General features: G+C 36.7%; 1 protein-coding gene across 1 annotated transcript; it reads left to right on the top strand.

The window, feature by feature from the left end:
- Positions 1 to 13,341: 13,341 nt before the first annotated feature.
- On the top strand, positions 13,342 to 15,511 carry LOC140892904 (uncharacterized). Its single transcript, XM_073301941.1, has 2 exons — positions 13,342 to 14,036; positions 14,115 to 15,511. Exon 2 carries the CDS (start codon positions 14,784 to 14,786, stop codon positions 15,432 to 15,434), a length of 651 nt encoding a protein of 216 aa, XP_073158042.1. The 5' UTR covers positions 13,342 to 14,036; positions 14,115 to 14,783; the 3' UTR covers positions 15,435 to 15,511.
- Positions 15,512 to 15,737: the final 226 nt, after the last annotated feature.

Genomic DNA, 15,737 nt, shown 5'->3' with positions numbered 1-15,737 from the left:
GGCGAACCTGAAACCAAGCAAAGAGTGTTAGAGGGGGCCGGGAGAGTGTCCCGGCGTAGCCCCTCCGACGCTCAAGTCAGAGCCGGAAATATATGAGTGAAGATGAGAGCTTGGGCGCCCCTCAAAAATAAAAGTAATGAGTTGCAAATGAAATGAGCAAACCCGGTATTTATAGAGTAGAAGGTAGGGGACCACGTGAACGAGACTCACACGCTTGTTCATCCGGTACTCGCCCTTGAGGCGAGACTGAAGCTAAGAGGTCTTGACCTTGAGAAAAATCTTAGGCTAAGAGCTCACCCACCTCGGGTATGCTCTACCCTAGCTACTCTCCTCCGCCATCGTCATCATAAACTCCTAGGCTCATCCACACCTCACATCATCACAGGCTCATCCACATCTCACCTCATCACTTTCTCACCTCATCTCTACTCCTCCATGCTTAGGCTCATCCTCAGCTCCAACTCCACTCTTAGGCTCATCCACTTCTCACCTCATCTCTACTCCTCCACGCCTAGGCTCATGCATCCTCAGCTCTACTCATCCACTCTTAGTGTGACGTCCCGTATTCTAGAACATTTAATAAAATAGTTGCGGAAAAGGTTGGAAAAATTTTTCATAACTTAAAAGTCATACAGCGAGTGCATCACACTAATTCCAAAAGAATTTAAAATCTAAATCTTTAACAATAGAACTCATGACTCCGTGTTCACGAAGTCTAATAAACACTGATGTAACTCGATAACAAAGACCATTTAAAATACGGCACGTCAAAACTTACTACTAACATTTAAATAGGAAAAGGGAATGTGAATTCAATTAATTATTATATAAATAAAATACAGTTGAAAGCAATTGAGAAACTCACTTAACAACTATCAAACTGAAATGAATATTTAAAAGACGAACCATTTGAGATCCTCAAAACTCATCTTTAAAATATTGACAATTTAAAAAATTAAACTATTACTTTTGAACATCGTAAATAAAATATTGTAACAACATAACATAAATAAACATAGGTAAATATTTTCTTTTTAAATACATCAGAGCTTTTGAACTATTGTGTCATGCAATGTCTTCGCCTCTTGAACTCTTCAGCCGTGCTATCAAAGCTTTTTAAATCAAACTGCTAAAACATCTGCACCATTCAAGTATAGTGAGTCTAAAGGACTCAGCAAGATTAAAATATACATATCGATGTCATTATAGCTTCAAAATAATTTAAACTTAAAATGACTTGAGCATACATAACATGATACCTTGAACTTGAAGAATTTTAACGTAAACATCATGGAACTTTAAACTTAAAATCTTAAACATGAACTTCAAAACTCTTAAAAGATGCAAGAAACTTAAACATAGACATCAACTTACTTAACTTTAAATCTTGAAAATAGACTTCATGCATATTCCCAAAACATTACCATTTCATTCTTAAATAAACTTTTGCACTTAACATCTAATAAATAAAATCATGCAACTTGGACAACATCAAATCATGAACATAAACCATGAACATTACATAGAAACTTATCATTTTGGGGTGATGAATTATGTGAAATTGTGGCAACCTTCATAATGGGCACATTCGTAGTTCCTGTTGATCAACAAGCATATGACACTAAGCCTCATAACATTCGTTCATTCCTTTTCGGAGGCTCCTCCGGAGCTCATCCCGGAGGACCTAACCCGTACATTGAGCCGTATTTGGGAGGGCTACTCCGGAGCCCAAACCGGAGCACCGTTCCCGTGTTGCCACCACAAAGACACATAAGACATCAAAATATTTTCATGCATCAACATATTATATCTTCATAATTCAACATAGCATTATTCATTCATGCTTCATCATTTTCATTTCATCAACATATCATTTCATCCATCCTGAAGCATTATTGAAACATCATAATTTTCATCTTAACTTTTGTTTCATGAACATAAAACTTTACTCGATAACTTCGTGCATGTAATAAATGATAAAAATCATACTTTCATATTGAACATAGGTTTCATGAAAGAAACTTAGACATTTACATGCATCACATAGCGTAATCGATCCACGTAAGTCGTTCTTGTCGTTCTTGACTTAAAACTTGAAAATTTTTGCATAAAAACTCTTAAATATATTTTAGAAGCCTTAAAAGATCATAAACATTAATTTAAGACCCTAAAATAACATAAAAAGAACTTGAAATTCGAAGATTAGGCGCGGCCGCTCCATTCTCGGCGCGGGCGCGCTTAACCTGCGCAGATGGATCTTCTTGCTCGCTCTGAAACTCTATTTTGAAGCCGGAATTTGAAAAAGTGGTAAACATGAAAGTTGTAGCTCTGGATCTTGGCTTCCTAATTCCGAAAACCTCACCTAAATTGGAGTTTTCAGTAAAACGTTATGCTTATTCTCCCCAGATGTGTCACTGCCAGGAATTCAAAACACTCGACACACTTTGGGATGATTTTGATCAATCTTTCATAATGATTTTGACAAAACCCAAAACATCAAAGTTGTAGATAAATAAGCTAGCTTTCAAATAAAATTGGCCTCATATTATTTGGATCACTACACTAATTTTATTTTCAAAATCATAACAAATATCGGTAATCCAGTGCCACCAAACACAACTTCAACACTTCAAACTTCAAACATAAACTTCTTTTACCCAAAATCCTAACTACATAAATCATCAAATCTAATATTTTTGTAATTGAAAATGGATTAACTAACTTCAAAAGACTAAAATATTAAATAATTTTGCTTCAAAACTTTTAAACCGTAAATACTATCAAAATTTCTCAACTTCTTCAAAATCTCAAAAATTCATTTTCTTTCAATTAAACATCAATTTCTCACCTTTAAAACTTTCAATAACATCATAATCTTCAAAGATTTATTATTTTCTACACATCTATCAAAAACTTGTCAAGAACGACCACGTTTCACAATTTCAACAATTCATAACTTGACACTCGTAATTTCATGCTTCTTCAAAATCATAAACCATTAAAACATGCACATAAACATACATTTTCATATTAAAATAATTATAATCTTGAATGGGTTTCAAAATCTTAAAATACTTGTTGAAAAACTTGCCTTGAATGAAGATCGAGAAGATCCGGAACCTCGGCAATGGACTAACCTTGGCGCAAATGGAATTTTGGAAGCTAAACTACTTTGGATTTGGGGAAGCCGATGGAACCAAGAAATGAAGAGGGAAGAAGAATGGAAGGAAAGAGAATGAATGGGAAAAAGTTGACGTGAAGAGGGGGGGATGATAGAATAATGGGGTGGGGTTGAGCATGTAGTAGGAGGGAAAAATCATAGATTAATGAGGTGGGTAAATGGTAGATGGATGAGGTGACGTTTAATTAATAAATAACGTGTGTTGATTACTTAAAACACATTCAGGTCACACGTTTCGAAACGAACTGATAAAATATTCCACCTCTTGAAGATTAAAGTAAAATTATTACAATATTATACTTAAAATACTCGTAAAAATAATTCCTATGATCTCGTTCATAGGTTAGCTTCGTTCCGTGAGTTTAGAATCAAACTCGCCCTGAAATGATTAGTTCAACCGAGAACGTTAAAACATTAAACACACAAATCATAAAATCATATACATAATCATAACTTAAAACAATTTAAAATATAAAACCATTAAATCAAGCATAACCTTTTAAATCATGAATAATAAAATGAAATAACTAAACATCATTTAACACAATAAAACATTTAAATGACAAAAGCATTTAAATAGAAATAACATTTAAATCATAAATAATCAAATGAAATAACTTAAAATTCATTTAAAATTTCTTTAATAAATCAAGAATAGTTTTATGGATTTTCTGGATATTACAATCTACCCTCCTTAAAAGAATTTCGTCCTCGAAATTTGACTGATCAATCTCCAAAAATATAAATTTTCCTCAACTAATCCATACAATCCCACACTTACATGTCTAATTTCCAATATTATTGTCTTATAAATCAACAATCTGCTGCGCACTCTGATAAAATAATATATCGCTCTTATTTGCAATTTTAACCTTATCAAACCAAAACACATATGTTTGAATCTGCCACGAATCCGCTTGATGATTTAATTTAGATCGAAACATATCTTTTCAAGTCGGCTGTGAATTTGCTTTAAGACTTAATTCAGATCACCAAAATCCTCAAAATTTTCAGACACGTGATTCCTACTCCTAACGCTAGCTAAAGGTCAAAGAAAACGGTAACAAAACGACTTGTTTTTTTTTTCTTCTTTTGCCCTATAAATATGATCACAAAATAAATTTTAATCACACTCAACTTACTCTTTCTCTCCCAAGTTATTTCTCCAAGATTTCCAAGAAGAATATGGGATTTGCAATGTTACTCTTTGTAACTATTATGATTGTCCTATTCACGGGCCTTATATTTTTCGGTGAATATCCATCACAAGTCTTTTATTTGTTCTTACTTATGCTTGTACTCTTTGTTCTTCCCTTATGTTGTATTGTCATAATGATAGAATTTTACTAAGCTCAACCAAATTCTCGATTTCATCCATTAAAACTTAGCATTCAAACTATTAACCTTGAAAATAAGCTTGTTCCAACAAACTTAACCTTGTAATACTCCGAAAGTAATTTCACATGCCAACAAATTTTCGTGTCACAGCTTAATCCTAAAGCATTTTTCTTATAGTCCAAAGAAACAATCACCGAGGATATTAGTTGTCATCGAATCTATTCTATACAACAAAAGTATTTCAACGGAAAATCAATAATCATCTTACATTCCTCATGGTGAAAGTATAACATCCTCAGAGAATAATCTTAACTGTAATGCCCAAGAAGGAATTTTTTTTTTCATCAATAAATCCCGTGCCCTCACAAAATCTTTTATTCCAACAATAGTATCCAAAGTATAGCACATTCAAATCTAAAAATGATCACTTAATTTATCCAAACAAGATATTACTATTAACAAAATTTAAAAAGTAACATTAATCTAAATTCATGTCTTTGAACAATGCTCATTATTTTCTCAAGATGCTCTTAATCAAGTAAAGTTTGTCACGATCACAAATCCAAAATCCATTAAACACATGAAAAATTTCCTTTTGAAATTCACACCCGATCATAACTGTAAGAGAAAACACAATTGAAAATTTCAAACATTAAACTTACAGTCATGGAGGCAGGAGCATTCGAGTCCTTGACGAGATTGCACGCACGAACTATATCCCAGATCCAATTGCTCTGATACCAACTGTGACGTCCCGTATTCTAGAACATTTAATAAAATAGTTGCGGAAAAGGTTGGAAAATTTTTTCATAACTTAAAAGTCATACAGCGAGTGCATCACACCAATTCCAAAAGAATTTAAAATCTAAATCTTTAACAATAGAACTCATGACTCCGTGTTCACGAAGTCTAATAAACACTGATGCAACTCAATAACAAAGACCATTTAAAATACGGCACGTCAAAACTTACTACTAACATTTAAATAGGAAAAGAGAATGTGAATTCAATTAATTATTATATAAATAAAATACAGTTGAAAGCAATTGAGAAACTTACTTAACAACTATCAAACTGAAATGAATATTTAAAAGACGAACCATTTGAGATCCTCAAAACTCATCTTTAAAATATTGACAATTTAAATAATTAAACCATTACTTTTGAACATCGTAAATAAAATATTGTAACAACATAACATAAATAAACATAGGTAAATATTTTCTTTTTAAATACATCAGAGCTTTTGAACTATTGTGTCATGCAATGTCTTCGCCTCTTGGACTCTTCAGCCGTGCTACCAAAGCTTTTTAAATCAAAACTGCTAAAATATCTGAACCATTCAAGTATAGTGAGTCTAAAAGACTCAGCAAGATTAAAATATACATATCGATGTCATTATAGCTTCAAAATAATTTAAACTTAAAATGATTTGAGCATACATAACATGATACCTTGAACTTGAAGAATTTTAACGTAAACATCATGGAACATTAAACTTAAAATCTTAAACATGAACTTCAAAACTCTTAAAAGATGCAAGAAACTTAAACATAGACATCAACTTACTTAACTTTAAATCTTGAAAATAGACTTCATGCATATTCCCAAAACATTACCATTTCATTTTTAAATAAACTTTTGCACTTAACATCTAATAAATAAAATCATGCAACTTAGACAACATCAAATCATGAACATAAACCATGAACATTACATAGAAACTTATCATTTTGGAGTGATGAATTATGTGAAATTGTGGCAACCTTCATAATGGGCATATTCGTAGTTCCTGTTGATCAACAAGCATATGGCACTAAGCCTCATAACATTCGTTCATTCCTTTTCGGAGGCTCCTCCGGAGCTCATCCCGGAGGACCTAACCCGTACATTGAGCCGTATTTGGGAGGGCTACTCCGGAGCCCAAACCGGAGCACCGTTCCCGTGTTGCCACCACAAAGACACATAAGACATCAAAATATTTTCATGCATCAACATATTATATCTTCATAATTCAACATAGCATTATTCATTCATGCTTCATCATTTTCATTTCATCAACATATCATTTCATCCATCCTGAAGCATCATTGAAACATCATAATTTCCATCTTAACTTTTGTTTCATGAATATAAAACTTTACTCGATAACTTCGTGCATGTAATAAATGATAAAAATCATACTTTCATATTGAACATAGGTTTCATGAAAGAAACTTAGACATTTACATGCATCACATAGCGTAATCGATCCACGTAAGTCGTTCTTGTCGTTCTTGACTTAAAACTTGAAACTTTTTGCATAAAAACTCTTAAATATATTTTAGAAGCCTTAAAAGATCATAAACATTAATTTAAGACCCTAAAATAACATAAAAAGAACTTGAAATTCGAAGATTAGGCGCGGCCGCTCCATTCTCGGCGCGGGCGCGCTTAACCTGCGCAGATGGATCTTCTTGCTCGCTCTGAAACTCTATTTTGAAGCCGGAATTTGAAAAAGTGGTAAACATGAAAGTTGTAGCTCTGGATCTTGGCTTCCTAATGCCGAAAACCTCACCTAAATTAGAGTTTTCAGTAAAATGTTATGCTCATTCTCCCCAGATGTGTCACTGCCAAAAATTTAAAACACTCGACACACTTTGGGATGATTTTGACCAATCTTTCAAAATGATTTTGACAAAACCCAAAACATCAAAGTTGTAGATAAATAAGCTAGCTTTCAAATAAAATTGGCCTCATATCATTTGGATCAATACACTAATTTTTATTTTTAAAATCATAACAAGTATCGGTAATCCAGTGCCACCAAACACAACTTCAAACTTCAAACTTCAAACATAAACTTCTTTTATCCAAAATCCTAACTACATAAATCATCAAACCTCATCTTCTTGTAATTGAAAATGGATTAACTAACTTCAAAAGACTAAAATATTAAATGATTTTGCTTCAAAACTTTTAAACCGTAAATACTATCAAAATTTCTCAACTTCTTCAAAATCTCAAAAATTCATTTTCTTTCAATTAAACATCATTTTCTCACCTTTAAAACTTTCAATAACATCATAATCTTCAAAGATTTATTATTTTCTACACATCTATCAAAAACTTGTCAAGAACGATCACGTTTCACAATTTCAACAATTCATAACTTGACACTCGTAATTTCATGCTTCTTCAAAATCATAAACCATTAAAACATGCACATAAACATACATTTTCATATTAAAATAATTATAATCTTGAATGGGTTTCAAAATCTTAAAATACTTGTTGAAAAACTTGCCTTGAATGAAGATCGAGAAGATCCGAAACCTCGGCAACGGACTAACCTTGGCGCAAATGGAATTTTGGAAGCTAAACTACTTTGGATTTGGGGAAGCCGATGGAACCAAGAAATGAAGAGGGAAGAAGAATGGAAGGAAAGAGAATGAATGGGAAAAAGTTGACGTGAAGAGGGGGGGATGATAGAATAATGGGGTGGGGTTGAGCATGTAGTAGGAGGGGAAAACCATAGATTAATGAGGTGGGTAAATGGTAGATGGATGAGGTGACGTTTAATTAATAAATAACGTGTGTTGATTACTTAAAACACATTTAGGTCACACGTTTCGAAACGAACTGATAAAATATTCCACCTCTTGAAGATTAAAGTAAAATTATTACAATATTATACTTAAAATACTCGTAAAAATAATTCCTACGATCTCGTTCATAGGTTAGCTTCGTTCCGTGAGTTCAGAATCAAACTCGCCCTGAAATGATTAGTTCAACCGAGAACGTTAAAATATTAAACACACAAATCATGAAATCATATACATAATCATAACTTAAAACAATTTAAAATATAAAACCATTAAATCAAGCATAACCTTTTAAATCATGAATAATAAAATGAAATAACTAAACATCATTTAACACAATAAAACATTTAAATGAAAAAAGCATTTAAATAGCAATAACATTTAAATCATAAATAATCAAATGAAATAACTTAAAATTCATTTAAAATTTCTTTAATAAATCAAGAATAGTTTTATGAATTTTCTGGATATTACACTTAGGCTCGTCCTCAGCTCCAACTCCAACATGTCTCGCCTCAACCACCTACCTCCACTCCTCACCTCACTCTTAGGCTTATCCTCAACTCCAACTCCCACTCCCACTCCCACTCCAACATGCCTCGTCTCGATCACCTACCGCCATGGGCCAATATTATCGCTTAGACCTGGACCCGAGCCTTGTTTCTTGGCTATGGACTCCAATTGGGCTTAAACATATGATGGACCTAATCATGGGATATCAGGTCATTCATTAAAAGTATTATTTTTTTATTGTAAATATGAATAAGTTTGATCGGTGAAACAGATAAAGATACGTAAAACCATATAAGAAAAATGCTCTAAATACATAGGTCTGTTTTAATTGTTATATATGAATGACTTTTAATCACTTTTAACTTGTGTGATTTTTTTTAATCTCAAAGTGATATTTAGCTTATACTACCATAACTATCAATCTCACAGATAAAGATACATGAAACCGTTTGATAAAACAAATGCTCTGAATACATAGGTCCGTTTTAATTGTTATATATGAATGGTTTTTAATCACTTTTAATTTGTATGATTTTTTTAAATCTCGAAATGATATTAGCTCAAACTACCATAATTATCCATCTTACCTATCGCCATATTATTTCATATAAAGTATTATTTAAACTTCATGTATTGATATAAATTATGTACTAAATGTTTTAAAGTGCATTTATAATTTACATTTACATTTATACAAATTAAAATATTTACATTTATAATTTTTGAAGTGTGAAAATAAATATTTTAAAGAATTTTTTTAAATAAAAATTAGAAGAAATAAAATAACCACAAATTTAAATATAAAATTTTAAATAATAATAATTATTACTAATTAAAAGTGTATGGTCTTATATTTAAGATAATATAATATTATTAAAAATTTATAGAATAAAAAATATCAAGCAATTTAAATATATTACTCATATTTTATTTTGAATATTTTAAAATTTTAAGGAAACCTATAAAATAATTTAATCATAAAAATGTATAAAATAAAATTGTAAAAAATAATATTATCCAACTATAATGTACTATTTAATTTTATCCTACAAATAATAACGATCAAGAGGTAAACTAGGAATCATTATTTAATTTGAATATCAATCTCAATCATAATCAGTCAAAGTAAACATATAACCTTATAGCAATGCAAGTTATAATCTCAATATTTATATTACAATTCGGTCAGCAGCCGTATTTACACATTTAGTCATTATTATAATCTCAAAATATTTATAATGCAATTCGGTCAGTAGTCGTATTTACACATTTAGTTATTTACTATCATTTGGGGCAGTTGCCAGCAGTCATTTTTTCACAAATTCTTTGAAAAGTTGATGTCTGGTGAAAAAGTAAGAACAACCTTAGTGAACCAAAAGAAGAAAAAATATTCAATTAAAAAGCATTAATGTTATCATAATCATAATTTCACAAAACTGTAAATGGGAAATTTCACTCATCTCCCATTTGAAATCCCCGTATTGAGATCATTGAATAATTAAATGGATTCAAAATCAATCAGTGAAACCATCCAAACACAAACTAAATCCTAAGCTTAAACTCATGTTAAAATTTTAAATCTTTACTAACCTATCATATTCCAGTTTCTGGATTACAATTCCATTCAACAAGAGCTCTGAATTATAGATGGAAGCTCCTGCAGATAGAAATGCGATGCCACCACGATTGGTTTAACAAGTGGCTCGTACAAGAAAACAAGTCGGGGAATAAAAGAGTACCTTTATTGAAAAATGGAACACACATTGTATAATCTTCTTCACTGTATATATGAATAACAAATCATCCGGAACCGACTCATCCTCTGTTAAGGTTTTTTCTATATCTTTGATTGGCTAGGGTACATATTGAAGAAGCTTCAAGAAGTCGCAAACATTTTAATCTAATAGTGTTGAAATGAACAAAGATATAGAGTAAAGGGTACCAACAATATGTAATGTATACATTTAAACTTGTTGTTTGGGGGGAGACTGGTGATTTTAAAAGTGAAAGAAAACAACATATGTACATACCTTTCCATGAACTGACACGATCAAACAAAGAATCAAATCTGCACTAGGTCTAGGTTTCACATTTGGGGTGACGAAGACTCTACAGCCCTGTTGATCAATAAGAATGTGACTCTGAGTACTTATCTGTAATTTCATGCAACTTCTGTTCGATATAAGGCCCCTATTACCTTCAAAAGTGGTCGATGTCTGGCGGGTGAGTGAAACAGGCATGCTGAAGCCAATTTCCCTGTCCTTTCTGTCATCTTTGAGAATGTCACTCATGTCATCAATAACATAGCCAGCCTGCTCACAGCTTTCAAGCCATGAGTGTATCACCACAGGTTTTCCACGAGCAATGGTTTCCAACATATTCCTTGTTCTCACAAAATAATCAGTCACAAAATGTTGTAATGGAAATCCCTAATCGTGCAGCAATCTGCTATGAAGTTTGTTCATAATAAATGTGTTGTTTTATTTGACTATAATACATTGTTGGAGTTGATAGAAACTCAGTTCCATGGGAGAAGAGTACCTTTCTGCTACTGCTTGAGTATTTTGGTGTCCAAGTTATGGCTTAAAAAGATGCAAACCTTGTCCTTGACTCTTCATTTTCTTAAGTCTTTGGGTAAAAAATCAGGTAGAGATTCAACGTAACCTAATCTTGTGAGTTCTTTAGTTAGGGGAGAACTAGCAGGCAGTTCACGTGATCGATTTTTTATATCATTACCACCCATGCATCTTTGCGAGGTCTCAGAATTCCGATCTAATAAAGCACCCAACTTTGTGACACCTTATGTATCAAGGAAGGGTGAAAGCGTTTCATCATCTAAATTACTAAATTCTTTTGATGTTTCGACCGTATCAAAGTGAATATCTGCTCTTCTGCCAGAACATTCGTTATTATTAACTGATGAGGAACTCGACAAGTCAGATTTATGTAATTTCCTAAATGTGTTCTTTCTGCTAATAATTGGCATCGCCTGGTGTAGACTAGGAGCTTTGCCACCCTGTCATAGGATTTCTCATCCATAATAGGACATTTTATGGCATTTTTCTCTACCATTGCTTTGCATGAGAATTTTTTAAACTTATTTGAATAGTTTGGCGTGTGTGGATGGAATCTTATTCCTTCTGGATAGATCCACAAGTTTAACTTTGAGAGTTTACCATCAGTTATTGCCATTTTATGACTTTCTTCTCTATTTGCTGTGTTGCTTATGCCTCGCAAACATGTATTGCAATTCAACTTTTTCCCGCGATCTCTCTTTTTGCAAACATCATCATGACAGCTGATGATGGTTTGATGGTTTGTAAAACCAGGGCCCGGGCTATCAGGGTAGTGTTGTGAGCCTGACGTGGTGACCGGGCTAATGAAAGTAATATATGAGTTGTCCTTCCTTAATCAAGATGATCTGCACACCAAGGAAGGAAATAAAAGACACGTTAGTGGGGCGCCGGAGGAGTTTCCGGCGGGGCCACTCCGATGCTTAAGTTAGACTTAGAAATAGAGTGGGCTTTTTAGAAAAATGAGTATAGTGCTTTGGAAGTTTAGATGAACATACCTCTACAAATATCTGTGACCCGGTATTTAAAGGTCTTGGAGTGAGAGTGTCACTCCGCAATTCCAGGGTAGTGGCCACGATCTGGATCGTGGGTGCGGTAATTGCCCATGTTTGCCTGTCACGTACGATGAACCCGGAAAGCTCGGGTTGATGATAATCGTGGGGATCATGCCCCTAAAACACTGGCTTTATATAAGTCCTGCAGACCTGGTTTTCCGGGCTCCTGAGGCTACTGGACTGCCTTAATACGGCCCTACCACTCCGGGGCATTCGTGGCCCTGCCCCCTGGCTTACCGGGGCATCACTACTCATCCCAAAAATAGTCGGGCTAGAGTCTTACTCGCTGTCCTGACTTACAGTTCTGCCACCCTTGCTTTAATACAACCCTGTAATCCCTGACTCTTTATGTCCCTGCTCCCCGGGGCATTCGTGGCCCTGCTCCCCTGTCTTGTCGGGGCATCACTACTCATCCCAAAAATAGTCGGGCTAGAGTCTTACTCGCTGTCCTGACTTACAGTCCTGCCCCTGGCTGTTCAAAGCCTTGCTACCCCGGCCTTCTAGTGGTATCGTCCAGTAATGTTCAAAAATTCTAGGGCTGACGTTAACCCTAGAATTTGAAAAGACGGGCAGGTGTCAGAGGACGTTACCTGTCCTTTCGACTGCCCGCGTCATCATTACGCTGCCCGGTTCAACTTCCAAGATCACCCTTACCCTTCGATCATCTTTTCATCTACGGCCAGCATTAAAGCTCTTCGCCTATAAAAACGAGGCCCCTTTCTTCACTTTTTCTTTACTTTCCCTATTCACGTATTCCCTCCCTGCTTCTAAGCTTCTCCGGCTCCGGCGACTTCGTGCAGCAAGCTTGCTTTCTTCTGTAAGTTTTCTGTCTATCTTACCTTAAAGTTTCCTTGTCCTTTGAACATGTCAAATTCCACATCTTCAACCTCCGGTGGCCACGTTCGTGGCTCCTCTGATATAGAATCTGAGGCCTTACGCCACGATTCTCCCCCTCCTGTCACCTCCCATGTCCAATCCACAGTAGCTCCCTCCTCATCTCGTTCGAAGAAGGCTAAAATCGGGCCTTCTAAGGACAAGGGTAAGGCTAAAATATCCGACTCTGGGCCTCTCCTTCCTTTGCCCAAACCAAACCCCGAAGGTCCCTGGTTCTCCCACTTTACCAGTACCCTCCGTCCAGAATCCATAGAGGAACTTAGGCTTATGGGTAACATTCCTCCTGCGTACTCTATTCTCATTCCGGGGCCCCTAGGCCGGGCTGACCAGCCGCCCGAGGGGTTCTATACCTTCTTCAGGGAACAACTCAGGAATGGGCTTCGTTTTCCTATTCATCCCTTTTATTACAAAATTGCTTCTTTTTACAAGGTTCCCTTGAACCAATTTCATCCCAATGCCTTCCGTATGATGGCTGCCACTTACGTTCTTTTCAAAGCGAACAACTTAGTCATCACCCCTCTCATTTTTCACTACTATTATGCCTGCCGTTTCACGGAGATGGCTTTCTCTTTGAATGCCCGGCAGAATGCCCGGTTTCTAGATGATACCCCTTCCTCGTGGAAGGGATAGAAAGAAAGATTCTTTTATATTCAACTCCCTGGTACCCGAACCAGACTTACCCAATTCTTGACGGCCCTTCCTCTTCAACCCGAGCTCCCTAAAAATTATAAGTTGGAGGAACCCTACCTCCGAACCCAAGAGCTAGTGGAAAACCAGAAGTTTCCTTCAGCCCCTCTCCTGGAGGAAAAAAGTTTGAATGATTACGGGCTGGGTGCCCGGGTAACGGATCCGGTTGACCGGATTATTGATGAATATGATGAGTCGGCCCCAGTCCCTGGTATGCTTTACTGTTACCATGTATTTGCTTCTCTTACATGCTGTTTCTAATTTACCGATTTTTATGATTTTTGCGCAGCATCCCCAGCCCCGCCTAAGAAGAAAAAATCTCGACTGATGAAGCAGGCCTTTGCTCAGAAACGGGCAGCCGAGAAGGCAGCTGCCCGGGAAAAGGAAGAAGCCAGGGCTGCAGAGGCAGCTAGAAAGGCCCGAGTCCTTCAACTAGCGGAGGAACGCAGGGCTCAACAAGCCATAGGTGAGGAGGCTGCCACTGCAGTGGTCACCCCCGAGGTCTCCGCTCCTTCACCTGCTGTTGTTTCCCTGCCAGTTCCATCTGTGGAGGCAGGGTGGACGAATGATCAGGCTCCTTCTGCTGCCGGTCCCTCCTCTCCTTTGACGCGGAAGAGGAAAGCCATAGAGGAGCCAGAAATGGTCATTCTCAGTGACCCAGAAGAGGTGGCTCCTTCCTCTCCCTCTTTCCCCCCGTTGGCCCCCTTTTATCAGGCTGCCCAGGGATCTAGTCCCTTTGGTGCGAGGGAAAATATATTCCAAGCCGAGGCCTCTGGCCGGGGAGTGCGGATGCTGAAGGACCTCTTGACTTCTGCGGAGCAGCTCCACCTCTATAACCAAAACCCGAACGTGAAGTATTTCGAGGGCACCAACCGGGTTATATCCGTAAGTTTACTTCTCCTAGTCTCGAACGTGTTCTGTTTTCTATTTCTAATACCTCTGCTTTCAGGGACTGCATATGCTGGTGGACAGCTATGAAGATGCGACCAAATTTGGTCGGATTGAGACTGATCGGGCACACGTAGAAGCTGAGAAGTCTCGGGCTGCCGCGGAGTTGATCAAAAAACTGGAACAGGACTTGATGATGGCACAACAAAGTCATGATCAAGTGGCGTCTAGTCTCCGTTCAGCCCTGGAGGCAGCCGAGCAAGGTCTTCACTCTGCTCAGCTAGACCGTGCCCGCTCTGAAGCTGATCTAGGGCAGGCTCGAGATGCTTTAGCCACCACTACGGATGAGTTGAGGGCGGCTGAAAACCGAGCTGCAGAGGCTCAAGCTGAAGCGGCCAGTGCGAGGGATAAAGCGGAGAAAGCAGTGTCAGCTCTGAAAACTCGCCTGAAGTCAGAGGAAGAGCTCAAAGAAAATTTCCTATCTTCTGCTGAGTTTCAAGAGGCAGTGGTGGATAGATCGTACACCTTTTTCCAGGTCGGATTTTACAAATGCCGAGATCAATTCGAGGAAGCTGGCCTATGGTCTTCTGACAAGAGAGATTTTCCCGACTTGGATAAGGCCATCGACTCCCTCCCCGCCACCCAAGGAGCTGAAAATGCGAAGGCTGCCCCGAGTCAGACAACTGCAGATGCCGGTCCCTCTAATAACCCCGCACTTTGAATTATTATTTGTAATTGGGCCGTAGGAGCCCCTCCTCTCATAATATGTTGTCAATGTAACTCCTCTGTTCTTGTTATCCATTATTTAATGTTTGATATATATAAATAAAAGAGTAGGTAATGCCAAGGGCTTATATATGCCTTGGGCTTATGATAGTTGCCGGGGCCTGGAACCTCCCGGGCTTATATAATGCCAAGGGCTTATATATGCCTTGGGCTTATGATGGGTGCCGGGGCCTGGAACCTCCCGGGCTTATATAATGCCAAGGGCTTATATATGCCTTGGGCTTATGATGGGTGCCGG

This window comes from Henckelia pumila, chromosome 3 (assembly GCF_033568475.1).
Source record: "Henckelia pumila isolate YLH828 chromosome 3, ASM3356847v2, whole genome shotgun sequence".
NCBI classification, from domain to species: Eukaryota; Viridiplantae; Streptophyta; class Magnoliopsida; order Lamiales; family Gesneriaceae; genus Henckelia; species Henckelia pumila.
This window is presented reverse-complemented; position numbering and strand designations above follow the sequence as displayed.

What these genes read in the sequence shown, in the direction of transcription:
- LOC140892904 (XM_073301941.1), top strand. Translation starts at nt 14,784, where the DNA reads ATGCTGGTGGACAGCTATGAAGATGCGACCAAATTTGGTCGGATTGAG.